This window comes from Protopterus annectens, chromosome 17.part0 (assembly GCF_019279795.1).
Source record: "Protopterus annectens isolate FY-2018-M chromosome 17.part0, PAN1.0, whole genome shotgun sequence".
NCBI classification, from domain to species: Eukaryota; Metazoa; Chordata; order Ceratodontiformes; family Protopteridae; genus Protopterus; species Protopterus annectens.
In genome coordinates this window covers 825,899,056-825,919,826 of record NC_056751.1, presented here as the reverse complement: position 1 = coordinate 825,919,826, position 20,771 = coordinate 825,899,056, and the positions used below count along the sequence as shown (strand labels likewise).

At 41.5% G+C, this 20,771-nt stretch overlaps 1 protein-coding gene across 1 annotated transcript in view; it reads left to right on the top strand.

The window, feature by feature from the left end:
* Window positions 1-20,771, top strand: part of ZNF143 (zinc finger protein 143) — a 752,158-nt gene that overhangs the window by 312,122 nt on the left and 419,265 nt on the right. The window contains exon 6 of the mRNA XM_044059280.1: window positions 12,720-12,794. Within this exon, the coding sequence (XP_043915215.1) occupies window positions 12,720-12,794 (75 nt within the window). The remainder of the gene's footprint in view (window positions 1-12,719; window positions 12,795-20,771) is intronic.

Here is a 20,771-nt window from a genome sequence, read left to right as displayed (position 1 = left end):
ACCTTTCCTCCTTGTTTGGTATGCATTATATCATGTGTATTTGCTTTTTGCTGGGGGTGTTCCATACCATATAATTGCTTCTTATTGTGGGGGCACCTGACATCTGGGGCAAGAAAAACTGATGTAATGGCGTCGACTGCATGTTTTATCCCCCTGACGACCTGACGTCATGGAAGAAGCGACAGCATCTGATGCAGAAATCCAAAGACTCTGGTATTCAGGCCGGCTGAGGGCTACCTGCAGGCAGATAACCTGAATGTGATAACTACAACAGTGAATACACTTGAACATCTACATTTATGGTAAGTGTACACAACTGTACTTTCTGGGTCTTCTTTCTTCTAATGCAAAACTTCAAGTAGTAGACTTGATCTTGGTTTTAAAGTTGTTACTTATCAAAACCTACCATTCTCCTGGAGAGACTTCTAACAAAAAAAAAGGTTACAGGCCTCAAGTCCCTTTGCTATCCGGACTGACTGGCTCCCCTCTCTCTGTGTTATGTTTTTGTTATAGACTCCATTGCAGTGATCTATATTTGGCCTTTACGTCATTAAATTTTTTATCCTTCTAAACATGTTTTCATAGAGCTAATGGTTTCTCAACCGCACACACAGAAGACTTCAATCTCTGTCAAAAAATAAGGTCATGCTGAAACAGCAGTTTTTTATCCCAGTATATTCCCCACCTAAGGTGTAAAGTACCCCTCTATTGTAAGCCGAATAGTTCTCTAGCTATATTCAGGACTGACCCAGACAATTGAATGGGTAAACACAAATTCTCCCCAGGCCTATCTTGGGTGACCTCCTGAGACAGAACATAAATCTTGATGTTGGGTGCGCTGACTAGGATATTAATGGTCTGCTGACTGATTGCCTAGTATCTACATATGAGCCTATGAACAGCCAGACAATATAGCTGGTGCCAGTGTTCATCCAAGGAAAATGGTGTTATTCAGGAGTCTTCCTAGTTAAAAAAAAAAAAAAGAGAGGACCAGTGGCGGCCTATTATAGAATTCTCAAAACTTATTGGTACTGTAGACAGTGATTCTTCTTCTATTTCAGGATGCTTACCCCATAGCTTTGGGCATTCACAGTACTTCTCTACATAATGATTTCCAGAAGGCACACGTGATTCTTGAGGTTCTGACTAGGAGACTTCTATTGCTAGTTTGCTTCCTTGCCGTGTGACCTTTCTGCTCTGTCCATAGTGTTTACAGAGTACCTGGTGCTAGTCTTTACTCACCTGTAAATGGTGAGAACATGTGTTTACCCTTATCTGGAGAACTGCCTCTTTCTAGCTAGTTCCCTTCATAACATTCATCTTTTAGTTCAATGGACTCTGCAATATTTTCACAATCTGGATTTCCAATTCATTTACTGACCTGCTGTAAGATAGAGGTTTTTTAGCAGTTGTTCCTGATAAAGCTTCCAAAATCTCCTTCTCCTAGGAAAGAGTATGATACTGGACTTTTGTTCCTCACATCTGTTGATAGAAGCATTTCACAAGAATCTTTCTAAAAAGCACCAAATATAGTGATAGCTAGCTGTTTTGGCATGGAGGTTTTGACCATGACTGTGATCTCAACAACCCAGGTTCACTTAGTTGTTATGAGTGTTTGGAGGGGCTGTTTGAGAAGGGGGGGTGAGTTTCTACCACTGGCTGTCCTGTATTGGTGGTGGTTGTTGTGATGGAATCCTTTATGTGAAGCAATACCAGTAAAGACAAGCAAATTAATTGCCACACTAAACAGATCACAGGGCCTGGACATCAACAGCCAGTAGCACTGTTGGTATGGCTGAAACTCATAGCACCACATAGCAGCCCAGTACCGGCTTAGCTTTGCTACTGTAAAGCAAAGATAGAAAATGATAGGGAACCTAAAAAAAATGGCTGCCAAAGCTGTTGCATGTAAATGTCAGTGCAAGTATATTTACATACTACATGTTCTTTTTGTCAGAATGCATGTCTCCAACTATGTGTGTGCATTTCTTTCTTTCTCTCTCTCTCTCTCTCACTCTCTCTCTTGTATGTCTGTTAAACATTTTGGTAATAGATAGTCGCACTGAATTACTAAAGAACCTTTTCTCACAGGCAAATGAGGAAGGAATATCTGTGACTTGGCTACATGTTACACAGTATACTGATGGGGTGATGTGATTCATCCTAAGGCCTCCAGTTTTCACAGCCCAATGCTCTAACTACAGTGCTGTTGACTGCTTCTAAAGAGTCTTCCTGTATGATGTAGGAGCCTTCTCTGCTGCTTGAATTATGTCTTTGGTGGACTTTCTGTAGAAGGTTTCAAGAAAAAAAAAGCCATATCTGTGAAAATTTTGATTGAAATTTCAAGCTAGGGCAGGTGTGAAACTGACACTTGTTCATTCATTATTTTGTGTCCTGGGCATCTATTTTGCCTGCTACATTATGTTTAGGGTGCTTTCTGCATAAGTCATGGTATTCTGAATTACAGTGAGATTAGAATGAAATCGTTACCTTGTACCAATATCCTTTTATTTGTATGTATGTATTTGAAGTAATATGATATCCTTTCTTTTCACTTCAACAACAAAAATAATGTTGAGGTTATGGCATTAATCATAATTCTTAATTTTGGAAACCTTAGCAATATATTTGCTTTCAGCTAGTTTCCAGTAATTAAATCTGAGCAGAGATACTGACATTAATGGCTAATGTGTTGAGTATGATTCCTGTCATTACTTCTAGATGTAGTTTTCATTTAATTTAACATTTAACTTATTTTGTTAGGCTGACTTATCTGTTGTGGCTTGCACATAATTGTATTATATTGGTTAAACAGTTATCTAAATTAAAAGTTAATTTATGTTTGTTATTAATAGTGTATGTTGTTAGAGTCGCGGTGGTACAGCGGTAGCGTTGTTGCCTCACAGCAAGAGGTTCTCCTGTTCGATTCTCAGCTGGAGTGCCATCTGTGTGGAGTCTGGTTGTCCTCCCCGCGGTCGAGTGGCCTCCGAAAGACATGCGTGAATGGGCATGCCTTTGCTGAAGGTTGGGTGTCGGGCTGGCAACTCGGCACCATAAAAATCGACTGCCAATCATTAGCAGACCGGAGTTCTGCTGTGGCAACCCCTAACCCCTAAAGCCGAAAAGACAAACATTAATAGTGTATGTTGTTAGCTAGTTCCCTATCATAATGTGTCTTACCTATTTTGGAACTTTAATCCCCAGGACATCATTGAAGACTGGATCACTCCAGTTAGACATTCACAGATGTCAGTTGTAATAAATTAATTAAATGCAGGTATAAGTGCATGCATAAATGCATAGATTTGTCTGGCAGTTTGATTCTGAGTCCTGAATTTGCTCTTCACCACCTCCATTTGCTTACTTTGTGACTCAGAGCAACTTGTTTAACCAGAGATTGCTCCCAAACCACCCCTGAAAAGGATCCGAGTATCCAGTTTATAGTTGTGTGTGTGTGTCTGTGTGTCTGTGTGTCTGTGTGTGTGTGTGTGTGTGTGTGTGTGTGTGTGTGTGTGTGTGTGTGTAAGTTCATAGGTTGGTACTAGGCTATCGGCCCTAGGGCCTGTATAAGCCTAGCCATAACAGTTCCTTGGCTACACTTTTTGTTTGTATATGTATCTAATCTATGTCTAATTTATATCTTAAGAGTTAGAGATCTTGAAATATTTGTTGCAGAGGTCGAAAGTGAACTTTTCGAATGTTGCCATTGTTTAGATTTGTGAGATTGCAAGATGGTGGGGATCGGACAACTTTCCCTTTTCCCATTGTAGTCCAGTCTCTGAGTTGACATATTTGAGTAGCAAGGGTGCTTGCTTCTCCTTGCAAAAAAAAAAAAAAAATGCCTTTTGTTTGTATTCGTATCTTTGTGATTTGAGGTGTTCTCCTTTCAAATCTAAGCTTTGCATAGTTCAAACGTTTGACATTGACTTGTATATATTCATTTTGTATGGTAAGATGCTATTGGACCATAAGGAATCCAGGAAAATCATAATATCCTGTGAGATGACTTCCAGATAAGAAATGTTGAGGATTGTGATCAGGTCTGCTATATGTTTTAGAGACTTTTGTTTGAGAAATGGATTCAAGAAATACACATCGGGAGTGAAGCTCGAGAGATTACTTTTGTGTATCCATTTCAAGAATACATAAAACGTGGTTATGACTTGAGACCCAATTGTAATTTCTTGCAATACATGGGAAGTTTTAGCAACCCCAGGTAGTACCAGTTTTAAAAAAAAAAGTATGGCAGCACAAACAGTATAATAACTTTTTTAAAGTTATTGCTTCATTAAAGGTGCATTTGCTTCTGGTTGCTATTTGTTTGGCTTCTCCCTTTTTAATTTCTAAAACCATTTAGTAAGTTTAATGCCACAACACAAATGGACTCCATTCCAAAGTCAGGGTACAGTTTAAGTTCATAAAGTCAGTATTGCTTCAGCCTTTGAATTTTCGCCAAGAGTGTAGCTCTTAACAATACCAATGAACCCAGAATTAATTATTGCTGTCTGTAGTTCATACGGAGCTACCTATATCAGTATATTTATGTACTATACTTGGATTTTTTTTTATGTTATCCCTGTATTATTTGAGCTGCCTGGCTGTCATTATTCCACATTGCTGGAGTTTTTACTTGCATATCTTATAGGTTGATAGGTCTATACAAGCCTAGCCGTAACAATTCCCTGGCTATTTCTTCCCACAATATTTACTTCCCTGGACCCCTGTCTAGCAGGGTGACTGACGTGATCCCCGGGGTGAATTTTCTATCTCCCATCCAATTGTCAAGGTTCCTTTTGAAGAGGGCCAAAGAAGTGCTCTGATGACATGTATGGGCTTTCTGTTCCAGAGTGTGGGGAGTCTCTGGGTCAGAAACCTATCCCTCCAGCATGTTTTGTTCATTGTGATGACAAGGTTTAGATCCCTGGAGCATGTGGCTCTGAGGGATTGGGATTTCTTTAAGTGTAGCATGTCCAACCGCTCTGGGTTTGACATGGCCTTGTATGTTAAGCAGAGATCGTCTCTGAGTAGACGATATGTGACAGAGTATAGCTGTAGTTTTTTTAGATGGTCAGCATAGGGCATTTGCTTTAGGCCTGTGATTCTTTTAGTCAGGTATTTTTGCGGCCTTTCCAATTGTTGCAGATGTCTTGAGTGGTACATACCAAACAGGGCATTGTATTCTATAATGGGTCTAATGAGGGATGAGTACAGTGGGACAATGACCTCCTTTTTTCTGGATGAAAAGCCCTTAGTGATGAGGTGTGTCACATAGAAGGATTTCCTGACTGTTGTGGCGATGTGGTTATCGAAGGTGAGAACACTGTCCACCTGTGTCCCTAAATCTCTTATCACACTTTCAGTGATTAGTGCACTGTCACCTATGTGGTAATTCTCAGGTACAGGTTTTTTCCCAAAGAGGATAGCTATACATTTTTTGGCATGCAGCTTGAGCCCATGGCTCTGGCACCAATCATCTGTTTCTGTAAGGCCCTTTTGCAGAATATCCACATCATTTGGGGATTCAGTAATGGCTCCCAGTTTGCAGTCATCTGCGAACTTTGTTAGCCAGAGTCCGTTAGTGTTGGCCACTTCAGAGAAGTAGATGCCAAACAAGAGCGGCCTCAGGACTGAACCCTGAGGTACTGCACTTGTCACTTGTCTGGAGCTGGATTTGGAGTCGGTTACTTTTACAGTGTGGGTTCGGTCAGTAAGCCAGTTGGCAACCATTCGAGTGACGTAGGGATTAATGCCCAGCTTAGTAAGTTTATCTGTGATTCCAGAGTGGGGGATGGTGTCGAAGGCCTTGGCAAGGTCCAGATAGGCTGTGTGGACCGCCTTACCCTCGTCCACAGCTCTGGAGACTGATTCAAAGAAGTTAGTCAGGTTGAGGAGACAAGATCAGCCTCTCACGAACCCAAACTGGGTGGAGTCCAGTGTTTGAAGGTTGCCAATGTCTTTGTTTGTAAGTTCCATGATAATACGTTCCATGGCCTTGCAGATCAGGCTCGTCAGACTGATGGGGCGGTAGTTCCCAGGATCCAAGGTGGAGCCCCCCTTGTGGAGTGGGATAACTGTAGCTGTGCGCCACTCAGTGGGCATGAAGCCTGAGGTGAGGCTATGATTAAACATGACACTTAGGTGAGGTGCCAGTTCATTTTGTAGTTCCTGTAGTACACAGCCCAAGATGTTGTCTGGTCCCATGGATGCTGTATTCTTAGCTTTGGAGAGTGCATTTTTTACCTGTGTGTCCGTTATTACCAAAATTTGGCAATCTTTCAGTATTGAGATGGGCCCTTTAGGGAGTGAGAGGTGGGTGAAGTTGGCACTGAATCAATCTGCCAGGATATTGGCAATATCCTTGGGATCAGTATATTTAATGGCATTCTGTTGTAGCTCAGAGCAGATCTGAGCATTGCCATTTAGATTCTTGACATAGCTATAGAATGCCTTGTAGTTGTCTTTGGCTATTTTATTTTTGTAACTAGCTTTAGAGGATTTTATGAGGGATGTCAGCTTCTTACTGAGGCTGGTAAGGGAGTTTTTTGTATCCTGGGATTTTCCTCTTTTCTGCAGCAGTTTTTTCCTTTTGTTGTAAAGTTTGTTTATGGCAGGGGACCACCAGATTGGCTTCCTTTTTTTTGGAGGAGAGCGTCTTGGTTCAATTTGGGATGGCACGATTCATGCACGAGTGGATGTGCTCGTACAATGCCTTAGTGTAGGATTCAGCAGTCGAACTTTCAGTTCCCGTCTGCATGGATGTCATGAAGTTTGTCACTTCTGACTTGAGTAGCATGAAGTTGGCTTTGGAGAAGTTTTTTACGGAGGTTCCTTACTGGGGGGAGGGGGAGGATGTGGATATCAAGGGTGATTAGCTTATGGTCAGACCTGACCAACGAGGGGGTAATCATAGGTGTGGAGCATCGATTTCCCATGTTGGTAATGACCAGGTCTAGGATACTGGAGCCCCTGGTGGGACTATGGATTAGTTGACCCAGGGCATTGGAATTTATGAATTCCAAGAACCATTGGGCAAATGTGTTGGTACACTAGTAGTTTTCCCAGTTAATGGCAGGGTAGTTGAAATCACCCAGTATTAGGGTGTTTGGTTGTATCTTAATATTTTCCAGTATGTTTAGAAAGGTGTAGTGAGAATCTTGGGGCATGGTGGGGGATCTGTAGTAAGCTACAATTTGGATTGCAGTCTTACCTAGTGTTAGTTACACCTGGAGAATTTCAGACACGTTGTGTTGGGCAAATAGCCTAGTGTTGTGAATGTCCTTGGTGAATATGGACAGCCCCCCACCTTTAGTGTTTTGGTCCTAGTTTGGTGGCCGAAAAATGTAGTAAGAGTTATAGCCTTGTATTGCAGGGGTGCTCTCTGGAGCCTTGAACCAGGTCTCAGTTACTGCACTGCTCTTTTATAATGTTGCCTCTCCATATGCAAGACACTGTAATTGCTAGGTACAGCAATTTCAGTAATTAATGATGGATTTTTGCTTTTTTCTTTAGCTACAGTATCTACTTTTTTTTGCTTCTACTTTCTTAATTGCTGATATTGGACAGTCCCAAGTGATCAGAACTGTGTTTTCAGTAATTGTTTATGGTTCATGTTTCCATTGCCTCCCAGTTACCTGTATGTTGTTATGTTTTCTCAGTTCCTAATGTAACAGTCGTCACATTGTTGTGCCTTTCAGTATGTAAATCTTAAGCCATAAGTATATCACAGCCAACAACACAACTTAACTTTTGTCTGTTTCCTACTTTTGCTGTAGATTTTGTAAACCAGCATGTGAATACTCTACTGTGTTGAGCTGCCTTTGTCTTTCCTCTTTTGGTATAAATTCACCTCTCCTTAACCATTTGTGCATCAACTCTTTTTCTTTTGTATCCCTGCAGGACCAAGCCTGATGGCTTCTTTACCAGGCACCAAATTAGCCCATTTGTTTCGAGATCATGGGCACTAGGGATTCCTGAGCAATTGAAACTCTTACAACCCATTTTTTCCTGCCCAGGAATCCCCTATGAGCTCATCCAATCACAGAGAGAGTTGGGTGGTGAGGAGTGAGCCAGTGTACTCTGTCTACTCTTTCTTTTGGGACCATTCTCTCCCCTCTGGCAGTTCTTCTGACTCTTCTATAGCTCCCCCGAAGGTTCCGTCTTGGCTCGCAGTGAGACTTATACATGACACTGTGGGCCTGATAGCCTTGAACTCTATGTGGTAGACGCACAGTGCTCTGGGTGTCACCCTTGTGGTGAGACACATTTGCGTCTTCCCCCAGAATAGCTGAGCTGGCAGCTGCCGCTCACTCTTCTCTTCTACTGCCAGCTCATATAGACATCCAAGCTGCTATTCAAACTTGGGTTGCTTGTACTGTATTTAGGGCTTTATCCCTGTGTGCCACAGAGCAGCATTTTATGCATCAGCTCTCAATCAACATTTCTCTATATTGCCCCCATAAATGTGGGCTTTCTAGTTTTCTTTTGTTGTCACTTCTCAACTATGCAGATTTTGGAGGGATAGCCCTAAATGTTTTCAATGAGTTGCTCAATCTCTCATAACATTGTAAAGTATTTGGAGAAATTCTAAGCATTTAAAAAGTGCCCCTAATCTGGAGTCTTTTTCCTGATTATTTTTTGCTTGGAGACAATCTTTGAATTCCTTCATTTTTAGCATGTTCTGTTCATAACTGTTTTAAATCCATTTCTTTGTTGATTTCCACACGTGGTCCATTCCAAAATGCTTCTGCAAATTTAGGCAGGGATGTCTGCATAGATTTGTTTTCTTTCTGATTTAGAATGTTCACTATATTTTGATCTAATGATGACAGCAAGTATGTGTGCATTGTCATGACTACAGACCTTTACATATAATCAGTTTCAAGGAAGCCTGTACCTCTTTTAGATCAAGGGATATCTGTATCTATACTTATATCTATAGCTATATCTGTCCATTTTTTCTGTGCACTTTATCTATATCATTTGATAAGCAAGGAGCAGTTTACTTGTTTTATTGTCCGTTTGATCCAGCACTTTTTGAGGCCAGTCAGTTACTTCAAAGTTGTAAGTTTGAAAGAGCAAGCGGATTTGTATTAACTTTTTATTCTGAGATGTCAAGACAGTTTTCAGCATTAATTCCTCATTAAGCTTTGTTCTCATTTGTTTAGATTGTATTTCTGATCCTTCATCTATTCCCAGATACTCCCTATCATTCCAGTTCTTTTATATTGCATTTCTCTTCCAGGCTAATATTTTTTATGCTTCAGTTTTCCTGAGAGATAAACATTTCTTTTACACATTTGTCATGTCTAACTGTTACTGTAATATCATATGAAAAGGTTTAGCCTTTTGTAATTTCACTTTCACTTGCTTTTTAGATGCACTTTTCAATTTTAAATCAGCTGCAAATAAAGGAAGTGAGATGTAAATTGTTAAGGTTGTTTTCTGGAAGTCAGGCAGTAGTCCGCTGTTAAATAACAGACTTGTTAATAGATTAAAGGAAAAACAAAGCAGCAGTTGTGACACAGAATCATACCCAGAATATACATATTTTGATTTTTATACATGGGATATTATTTTGCCTTGTTTTATTTGTAACTTGGCTATAAAGTGGTTTGCTACTGTTTCATAGTGACTGCTTTGTAATTTATTTATTTTATTATTTATTTATATCTGTTGACCGGGAGTGTCCGACTGGACGTAGGTCCATTTTCAGCGGAGGTCCGGGGAGAAAAGCTCCACAGTTAAAATAAACAGACAGTAGTTACATTGGATTACATAGCGATTAACAATTTACATAGCAATTATACTTACAACATATTTACAGATGAAGAACATAGTACATCAGTAGACAACTAGAATCTTTATCTGTGAATAAATAAATAAATAAATTAATGACTGAAAACTCTGCATGTGTTTTTAGTATACAAATTTATAAGTTGATGGAAGACAAGTTTGGTTGAAAAATCTTAGGATACCTTGCAGGTTCACTTTTAAAGAGGAGTATATATTTTCCTGTTAACCATGCTGGTGTTCTTGTAAATAATTTTTAAGGCAGATATAGTAATGCCTTTGGCCAAATGTTGAGTACAACATCGGCACCAAGGTTTTTGCAGTTAGGAGTCTCAATTTTCCTGTTACTTCATGCCATTTCATATCCTCTGCATTAGCATTTCTTACAGTTTCTTTTACTTTTTCTGTGTGTTCAGTATATTTATGTTCAACAGGATATTTGTACATACTTCTGCAGGACAAACTGATTTTCTTCTGTTTTGGATAGTGTTGTTACTCTTTTCTTTCCCTGTCCCCTGTAAACCCATTTTTGAGTTATCAATGAATTGCTTGTTTTGTACTTTTTCTTCACATTTTTCTATATATCTTCTGAGTTTCCTGCTTATGGATGGTATTTTAGTTATCATTAGAGATAGTATAGCATAAACGTTAAAACACATCATGAGTTTTTTCCCTTCTACCCATCTCCCTGATACCTACCTGATATTTTTTTACCTACATTCATTTGGCCTATTCAATCTGTTTGGGGGAAGAGACCGGAATCCCCTTGTTAGGTGAGAGCTGTATGGCCCATTTCTTCCTGCACAGGAATCCTGATCAATCCACTTGTTTCCCCTCTGGTTAGAGTTTGGTGGAAGGGGTGGGAAAGCTTTGGATCCCAAGAAGCAGCCCACTCATCCTACTAACAGGCGGTTTACTGAGTCATGATTTCTGCTTTGTCAGGAGGAGGCATGCATTCTTCCATACACACTTACCTACTTTCCTCAACGTTGACTGTACAAGCCAACCCAGCTATTAAAGGTGGATGATATACCCAGCTACCTGGCCAGATGTCATCAGTCCCACAGGACCTAGCAGCCTCTCTTCTTTAAGGATGTAAGCTACATTGGGCAGTCAACCTCATAGTCCCTGCCTGGTCCCTCAGAAACCATTGCCACTAATCAAACGGGTAATCTGGACTTGTAGTTAGGATTTCATCCCTTTATGCTACTGCACTATGGATATGTTTCAATATGTGTTGCTTTTATCATATTTTCCTTTCTATGAGTTTTTATCTATTCCCTTTTCTAGTAGTGATCATTCTTAGTTGCTTTGTAGTTATTTCTAATTGATGTTTTTATTGTGGCATTCTGCCTATTCCCTTCTTTCCTAAAGACATTTTTGTCTCTATACTTAATAACCATTAAGCTTCCCTCTGACCAGACAACACCCATTCATTCCTCTGCTTTAGGGATTCTCAGCCAGACAGCACCCCATTTGTTCCTCTGTTACAGAGAATTCACCCAGAGCCTAAACAAGAGATGAGTGGAAGGAGACTGTTCAGGCAGCTATGAGGGTGCTTTGTGCTCTTTCCAAAATCCCAACAATGAGAATTTTTTTGGCTAGCCTAACCAAATCTTCTATGTAGAGGTGATGTGTGAACTGTTATTGTGGTAGCCTACAATGCCCTCCCCTTAAATATGTCTGCTTTTGGTGGCTTGATTAGTATAACACCCTTTCCCACCAGGCCATACTTCTTCATCATTGTCCCACATGATAGTCGCAATGTGAGGGGGCATCTATCTATTCTTCCTCCTGATTATGGGCCCACAATTGATGTTCCAAGCCACTTGTCAAACTCTGGTTGCCTGGGCCATAGTCAGTGCTTTATCTGTCTATTTGCTGCCACTGGCACTGGCTACTTTTCCCTTATTTTGTATTATTCTTCTTCTACATTTTGTTTTAACATTTTTTGTCATTATTTTAGCTGCACAGTAGCATATTCTACTTGTTTTACATCATCTCTTTATTGTACCAGGTACTGGGTTCATCTTGTTTTATCAGCCTTCTGACACGTCTTATACAGTTTCTGTAGTTTCTTTCTTTTGCCTAGCTTTATATGTGTATCAATTTCTATTACAAGTAGGTCTTTCCCTATTGTCATTCTAATTGGCTAAGAATGTTCTTTTTGCTGCATTTCCTGTTCTTTCCACTGCTGTTTAATCCTAACCAGACTAACAAGTATTTCTGATGATGAAGTTTCTGAAATTTTGCCTGTTCTGCCAGTTGTACCATTTCCTGAAGATTTATTGACTCATGTTGGGATATTCTCTGTATTGAAGTGTCTGCATTAAGTGCTTTACTTCTCATGTCTCAGTTTGCTTATCATTTCAGTTTTCTATTTGCTGTCTTTGTACACCATTAAACTATATGCGTTACGTTCCACTTTTTTGTTCTTTATTTTGTAAAGTTTTACCATGTCTGAATGCCTTTGTTTGTATATATATCTTCAGAAATCTTTGAAACTGTGGTGGTTGTATTGGTTGCTGCAGCTCCTCTCTGAACAGAGAGTACATGAGATATGTCTTACAGCATGTACTTCTGTTCTAGCACCCTGCGTAATAAGTAAGAACTTGCCATATTTTGAAATCTTGTTTTTGCTGGGCATCAGCCCATAGAGGATTTGTGAACACCTTTCTCTTGGGAAAAGAAAATACTTTATGTCCTCCGTGTTTATATTCACTTGTTGCTACTACAATGACTTGTCTGTTCAAACCATGATCTCTAGTGTTGCATGAGGATGTCTCATTGTTGCACTAACAAGGCTGGTCAAGTATATTCTACATCCTTAGTTGCAAAGAGTGAAGTTCTCTGTTTTAGAATTTTGTAGTAAATCTATTATTAAATACAGAGAAAGAAATTTAATATGTTTTTTAATTTTTATGTAACAGAAGGTTTTCGACTAGAGGAAGGGCAGGCAGTTCAGCTGGAAGATGGAACAACAGCTTTTATTCATCACCCAAAAGGTATTGACTACTGTTAGTTTGTTGATGTATGTTTAAATATTGACACTGAAAGAATTTAGTAACTGTAATGTTTTACCAAAAGTAAAATGTTGGTGTCAAGGATCCATTATTTTTGAACCCTTGTAAAGAAAATTAAAATCAAGTGGTTCTTTTGCTTGCATAGTAGTTCAGCCATCCTGAATGGACTCCATTGAGGCACCTAATGTTAACTTGGTTGGTACCTCTTAAAGACATTGTGATATTTGCCAACTAATGTGAGGTAACATTTGCCAAATAATGTGACTTTCCTTTCCTGTTTTCTTTATTTTTCTAACTGGAGACAACCAGACTGTATGTTTCAAAAGTTTTTCTGAAATTAACTTTTGTTTTAGGCTCATTTTCTCTCCATTACCTGTTATTATCAACTCCCCCCTTCGCCCAGAAACTGAAGAAGGTTTGTTATCTAAGCAAGAACTTCTGCTTGGGTCCTTATCCTCTGTTGGCCCTCATGGCTACAATGCTGCACATGTCAACAAAGTATCGACTGAACTTCCATGCCCCTTAGGCAAATGTGTAATTCCACAGGTGCGTACCTCAACTACAGTGTAAGGTATTGCTCGAGTTTCATCTTTGTTTCATGAAGTTACAAGTCAACAAAGGTTCAACAATATGAAAAAATGGTTGACCCTTCTAATAGACAAGATATCTTTAGCAGGAGAAATTGAAAAAAAAAACTGCAGTGATACATTTTTTTTTAAAGGTAAACACTGCCAGTGCATGCATAGAAAACATGCCAGGAGAGATTTCCTTTGAATAACTGTGATTGAGGGGTTCAACATCAGATAGATGAAATCATCAAGATGAAACTGTATCAACTTTACTGCTAGTGAGGTGTAGGGAAGCCATTGCATCACAGACTTTGTGAGCTTCTGAGTCATTGTTTTATCTACAGTCCTCCTAGCCTTCACTAGGAGATGAAACCAGAGTATGTTGAGCAGCATCCCTCCGCAGCATGAGCAAGCTGACACCGGCTTACAAGTACTCAGCCACGCCATCTAGCTTTTCTGGTGTTCAGGTCTTCTGGGTTTCAGTCAGAGCATTGTCCCTCTGCAATGTAGAAGCAGAATTTTATCCCAAAACTTTCACAATCCTTCTGTGAGACAAGTATTATCCTGTTCTTGAAAATGGGTATGTATACTTTATATTGTAATGTAGTGTGGCGATTTCCACTTGATGCATGTTTTAGTGCTTTTGCTGTGTATACCTTTGTATTTGAACTGTTTCTGATTCTTCCAGTATTTGTACTGAACATTGTGGTTACTCTTTTAAGGAGGAATATCTGCTGTCATGAGGAATAGTCCTCTGGTGTAAACCTGAGTATATTTAAAGGTACCAAAGTCTGACAGAACCATAAACTTCTGCAGCAATTTTAGAAAGCTTACTGGCTTCTACATGCCAAAGGTGGATGCATTGATTGTGTGGTTAAGGAAAGCTGGATTCCTGAATACCTTGGATTTGACAAAAGGCTATGGCAGATTCCATTAATGGGTGAAGTCAATGAAAAAATTTCCTTTTTGAACTCTCAGTGGTCTGTTCTAGTACACAATTCTCCAATTTGGCTTTATGAGGCTCCAGCTATGTTTCATTGCTTAATGGGCAGGGTGCTGAAGCCCAATAACAGCATATTTGGATAATACCATAATTCATTTATAAGACTGGACCTCATTTCTACCCAAGGTTTACATTGGTTTGGAAAATTTTAAGGTAGTAGGGCGCACAGCAAACTCCGGATGACTGAAATTAAGTACCTGATGTATGTGACAGGCAGGGTGGTGATCAAACCTCAGAGAAGGAAGTATAAGGTAGTATGAAATTGGCCAGTACCCCAAACTAAAGAAGCAGGTGAGAGTCTTCCTAGAGGTGGCCAAATACTATAGGAAATTTGTATGACAGTTTTCCACCAGTGCCTGTCTCATCAACAATACCAATGCTTTATTTTTTGCTTCTGACTTGGTATCTGTTGGTCTCTGTACCTGTTTCATAGTGCACTCAGATGCATATAGGGAGATGGTAGGTTACTGAGTGTAAGGAAATTTGTATTAGGGTAGCTAAAGGGTTTAAGGTCTTTAATTTTCTTGCTTTAAATCATTTGGCCTTTCCAATTAAGCAGACTTTTCCAATTAAGCAGTGTGCTTGGATATGTGCATACCAAAAGGGGCATTGTATTCAATGAGGACTCTGATAAAGGAAGAGAACAACGGTAAAAATGATTTCTTTGGATCTTGAAGATATTTCCTCAGAAATTAACTGGGCCAGATAGAAAGATTTCCTGACCATGTCAGAAACACGATGAAATAAGAGAGTGTCATCCACATAAGTATTCAGGTCTCTTATGACCGTATCTGTCCAAAGAGGAGTACCACTTATAGCATATGAAATGGGAGCAAATTTTTTTGTCAGATGTTGTCATGCTTCACTTTTTTTTTTTGCATTTAGTTTGAGACTGTTTTCAGTATATCAGGAATGTTCATATTTCAGCCCTTGTTGCAGCAGTTAGTTTGAATGGATGAGTGGATAGCAGTGTCTAGCTTGCAGTTATCAGCAAACTTGCTCAAGCACACTTAAGGGATATCGGCTTGGATGTCAGCAAAATAAATGCCAAACATGAGAGGGTCCAGCACAGATTTCCTGTGGTAACACACTAGTTACAGTTTTACATTTGGGGTGTCGTAGCTTTGCACAGCTTGGAACCTGTTGGATAGCCAATTTGCAATCCAGTGGACAATGTAGGGGGTTACATTAAGTTTGTCTACTTTTTCAAAAACACCAGCATGTGGGATAGTGTCAAAGCCTTGGCTATGTCAAAATAAGCAGCATGTATGGAGTGACGGATGCTCACAGCAGCTATAACTTTTTCAAAAAAAAAAAGATTACTAGTTTTAGGAGGCAAGACCTACCCTTCACAAAACGAAACTGAGGGGGTCTAGATAATTTTTCTCTGCATAAATGACATCTGCTATGATATATCCCATGTTTGCATATAAAACTAACGAGGCTGATGGGCCTATAATTACCTGGGTCTGTAGAGTGGCCATCCTTGTGTAGAAAAATCGCAGTAGCTCTTCTCCAGGCCTCAGGCACAAACTCTGTAGACTGGCTGAGATTGAACAGTTTAAGTAGAGACTTTCACAGTGCATACTTGGCAAAGCTAGATTTTCAGGGATAGTGGGGGTCAACAATGTGAGAGGGTGAGTTAATGTTTGCACTAAAATTGTCTTCTAATATTCTGTTTCAGTGGTAGTTAACAAAACTGTACTGCATTTATTTGTTTCATTGCATATTGATTGAATATTGGTGGTCTCTCTGTGTAGTTAGCTTGTAGTGGGGGCTGCTTTGCACTGTGTGAAGTTTTGTGTTTGTCTGATTGCCTGGGGGGTCTATCTTTTGGTTTATGCTACTGGTATAGTTACATTTCTGTGTATTTGTGCTCAGTAACAGAGCTGTTTAGCTGGCAGTGACTGATTCTACAACCATCTGGATATACAAAGCTGATATAAGTATACTTTTTTGCACTTGTTTGTTTCAGTGATAGTTAACAAAACTGTACAGCATTTATTTATTTGTTTCATTGAATATTGACTGAATATTGGTGGTCTCTCTCTGCAGTTAGTTTGTTTGTTTTTCTCACCCTCCAGCACAAGTGTTGTTGTATTCTTAAACTTGGTGGCTTTGGAATTGCTTGCCCCTGCTGTAAATTCGTCTTTGGACACTCCTCCCAGTCTCATCTCATTTGCTGACTCAACTGAGTACGGTGAGATCATTTGGGAAGGACTATCCCCTTGCTTCTTTGATTTTGGACACTCCTACCAGTCCCATCTCATCATGTACTTTATTACCTTATTTTGCTTGGCTGTGTTCCCTTAAGTGTTTAAGTGCTGTTATTCTGCTGTATTTATTACTGCTTGTTAGTAGTCTGATTAAATTTATCTGCTATTCTAAGCATCTTAGTTTTGGTTTTAGCACTTGTGCTTCAGGCCAGTTATTTTACATTTAAGAAGGTTTTTGTGGTCTACATTCTTGTAGACAAACCCTTATCAAAACCCCCTCTCCATAAGTCTGCCCAAGTATTCAGAACACTATATCTGGACAATTCCCATCAGTTTCTCTTGCCAGCCTGGTCGACATGGGCGTACTGAGACAGTGTAGCAACTGCCTCATGTTCACTGACAGCTGTCTTCTCCTAGCACATAATTCTACTTGAGAAATGCATCTACATCAGTAACCTGGAATCTATGCTGTCTCGCGCCGCAGTCAGTACTCCTGACAAAGAGGAGATTGCTAGCACAAACACCACACCACCCACATCACCTAGCCAAGCACAACATTCACCCTCCTATGCAGATGTCCTGAATAAAAACTTACCTAAACAGCAGATACCTCCAAAACACACTCAGAAACATTCCACACAGAACACCAAACACATCACACACAGCATTCAACACACCAGTGTCTCAGAAACACAGCCCATAAGGCTTAACAATAAACCAAACATGCTAGTCATTGGTGACTCAGTTGTGAGATGCACTGATGTCCCCCTTACCAGGCTCGACAAGGAGAAGGTCACGGTCAGTTGTCTGTCAGGTACCATAATCTGCCACATCAGCACGCACTTAAGTCACCCCAAAACAGGTACAGGTATGACTCTGTCATTGTTCTTGTTGGTGTGAATGACTTGAGACGTACCTGACTATATGAAGAGAGACATGACTGATTTCTCATAGTATGTGCCCCAGGCAAGTAAGACCCTAGTCCTAAGCAGCATCCTACCTTCACTAAGAATGATACCACAATACCAACAAAAAAAAATTGACTTCAACAATTGGCTTAGTTTCTGTTATCTTTCCAGGGGGGATCCATTGTCTGTCTGCCTGGGATGGCATGGTTGACAGGTCTCAATGCTTTGCCAGAGATGGCCTCCACCTGTAACCTCTGGGATTCCAGATCCCGGCCAAGGCTCTTGCCTCCCCCCATTGTGCCTTTTTTAGGCTGTGTCCCAAAAGCAAATCTTCCAACAAAAAAGATCTGTCATAAAACAAATTGAAGGTCATGCTGCTTAACGCTAGGAGCCTTAACCTGAAAATGCAGTTATGGAGGCTGTCTTGCACTGGAAGATGCCGATGTCTGTGCGGTCATGGAAACTTGGTTCAGGGCTGCGGAGAGCTCAAAAGGCCTAAATCTAATATGCAACATCAACAAAACCTGCTGGAGAGACAGGTTTGTCTCCCAGAGGCTCCCCCATCTCTGGAATAGACTTCCCATACATGTCAAACGGAGTACCCTGCTGACCCTCTTCAAGTGCAGACTTGATGAGTGAATGGGAAACCACAAATTTGTTGGTAATAAGGTTGATACTGTGATGGGGTACAAAAGGACAGAGAAACCTCTCTGAAACCCATAATGTTAAGTTGTCAATCTTGCCTTCATTCTTGCTGGATGGGTTCGGAGCCGATCCTCGGCTCCGACTCTGCACTTGCTAAGCTCGAGAGCTAATTTTACCAGCTCGAGGCAACCCTATATCCCATGATGCAAGGCGGAGACTACCCAGATCTCGTTTACCGCTTCGCTAACGAGGTGCCTTCTTTTACCAGCTCCAGGTAAGTGAATAGATTTGAGACTTTCGTCTAACCCCCTTTAAATTTATATATATATTTGTTTTTTGTTAACCTTAACGCTTACTTTAACCCTATTCCCGTTAGTGTTCCCTTTTTTTCGAGTTATTTATCCCCTTTCCCTAGCTTAGGCCTTAGGCCTTCCCCTCCCTAAATTTTTTCCTGTCAGGGATTGTTTGTGTATGACTGTGTGTTATCCCTGTTTATTTTAAATTGTTGGATTGGGTGTTTTTGTGTGTGTGTTAGTGTATTGTGTTTCCTCGACACAGTTATGTCGAAGCACACTAAGGTGTCAGGCTTCAAGAAGTGTGACTCGTGCTGTCAGAAGATGTCTCTGACAGACGGTCACACTTCTTGTGTTTATTGCCTGGGACCTTTGCACCTGCAGGACTCTTGTGCTATCTGTCATGCCTTCAGCCCAAGAGTCCTGCAGGAGCGAAGAAATAAGTTGATATTAAGGGGCTTATTAAAGCCTGAGAGATCCCCGACTAAGTCTGCGCCGGGGAAGCCCTCAAAACCTGTTAAGCCTTCGGCTGAGAGTTCCAAGCCGTTGGCTTCTGGTTCACCCTCACCAGGGTCGAGATTGGCTCTGGCCGGAGCTGATCCTTCCACCTTAGCAGTCTCAGTATCGGCTCCATCCGGCGCCGATACTGCCCAATCTAGACATTCAGTGTCGGCTCCGGCTCCGTTGGCTCCATCGATCTCAAAAAAGAGATCTCGATCCCCTTCAGTAGAGTCCATACGTTCGGCTCTGAGATCACCCCTGCTCTCGGAGCGGAGCCATCGGAGCCGTTCTTCTCGGTCGTCCAGGCTGTCTGATCACGACCTCGAGAGAGTGGTGAGTAGACTATTAAAGTCTCAGGCATTGGCCCAAATACTCCATAGCCCATCTCAACAGACGGTAGCTATTTCACATCCACCAAACATTCCTCCTTCGACTCTCTTACAGAGCTCGGAGCCAGAGCTCCTCGGAACCGTCACCGTTGTAGCTTCGGAGCTGATACCACCCCTTCGGATCCGCTGCCTCTGCTCCGATTTCCTCCTCGAGGCCTTCATTGGAGGGATCTGGGCGTCTGGTCTCTATCGTCGGCTCCGAGGGGGCGAGTGGCATCGGACCCTTGTCCGACCCTGTTCTCCCTCTCGGAGCTTCGGCGTTGGTGAGCTCGGCCCCAACATCTGCCTCGGAGCCTTCCCTCTCGGTGAGGCCTGGGGTTCCTATCTCTTCGGAGCGGGAACTTTCTGGTCTCTCTGACGGGGAGCCGAGGTGATGAGGAGTGTACTAGCCCCTGGGCTTAGTCAATGGACAGTTCCATCAGCTCCTCCCACTACAGTGCCTGCTGACGTCTCTTCCCACTCTCTTGCTCCCGGACCCAGAGATCCAAAGCCTCAGGTTTCCCCATTGGGAATATATTCCTCTTCCGAGGCTTCTCCTGATCTGTCAGGTGAACCCCCGCGTAAGAGGACATGTAAGAGGAAACATCTAGACTCCCCTGAGTCTACTACATCTTATACTGACCTGGATGAGTCGGAGGGATCCCCAAGGTCCTCCTCTGAGGATGTCTCATTCTCAGACATCCTTGAACTCCTTAAGCAGAGGGGGAACTGGCCCTCCCTCAATCCTTCCGAGGATGAGTCAGTATACCTGGAGGCATTCGGATCTCTACCCTCCACCTCCTGGGTGTCTCCGCCTTTCGACTCTCTTATGGAGGTAGTGGCTCGGAAGGCGTGGATGGCTCCGGATTCGGTGGAACCTATCCCTAGGAGGCCTTCAAAATTCATTACGGCCCCACCAGATAGACAATATTTAACAAAGGGTGTCCCTGTTGATGCCATGGTGGTGGCTGCTGCCACCAAGAAGGAACTAGCTGATCCTTCAGTACCTGTCCATCCTCCTAACAAGGACTCTAGGACTATGGACAGGTACGGCAAGTGGATTTTTTCTTCAGCGACTTTTGCCATGAGATCGCTGAACTACTTATGCCACTTCACCCGCCTTCAAAGAGATGTTCTTAAAGAGTTGGGAGAAGTTTTACAGGATCCGTCAGCTGCTGGGTCTCAGGATAAGATTAGCTCACAGCTAGGAATCCTTAACTCCATTGTTAACTCCTCCATGCAGCTCATTTCTTATGCAGCCAATGGAGCGAGTAGGGCCGCAGGCACAGGAGTGGCTTTAAGGTGTCAGTCCTGGATGCGGCTTTGTAATTTTGCAGACCCCTTCAAGGCGTCCTTCACAAACTCCCCCTTTGATGGTTCGACCTTGTTCGGACCTCAAGTGAAAGACACTTTGACTAGATGCGAACAAGATGGCAAGACTCTTTCTGCCGTAGGA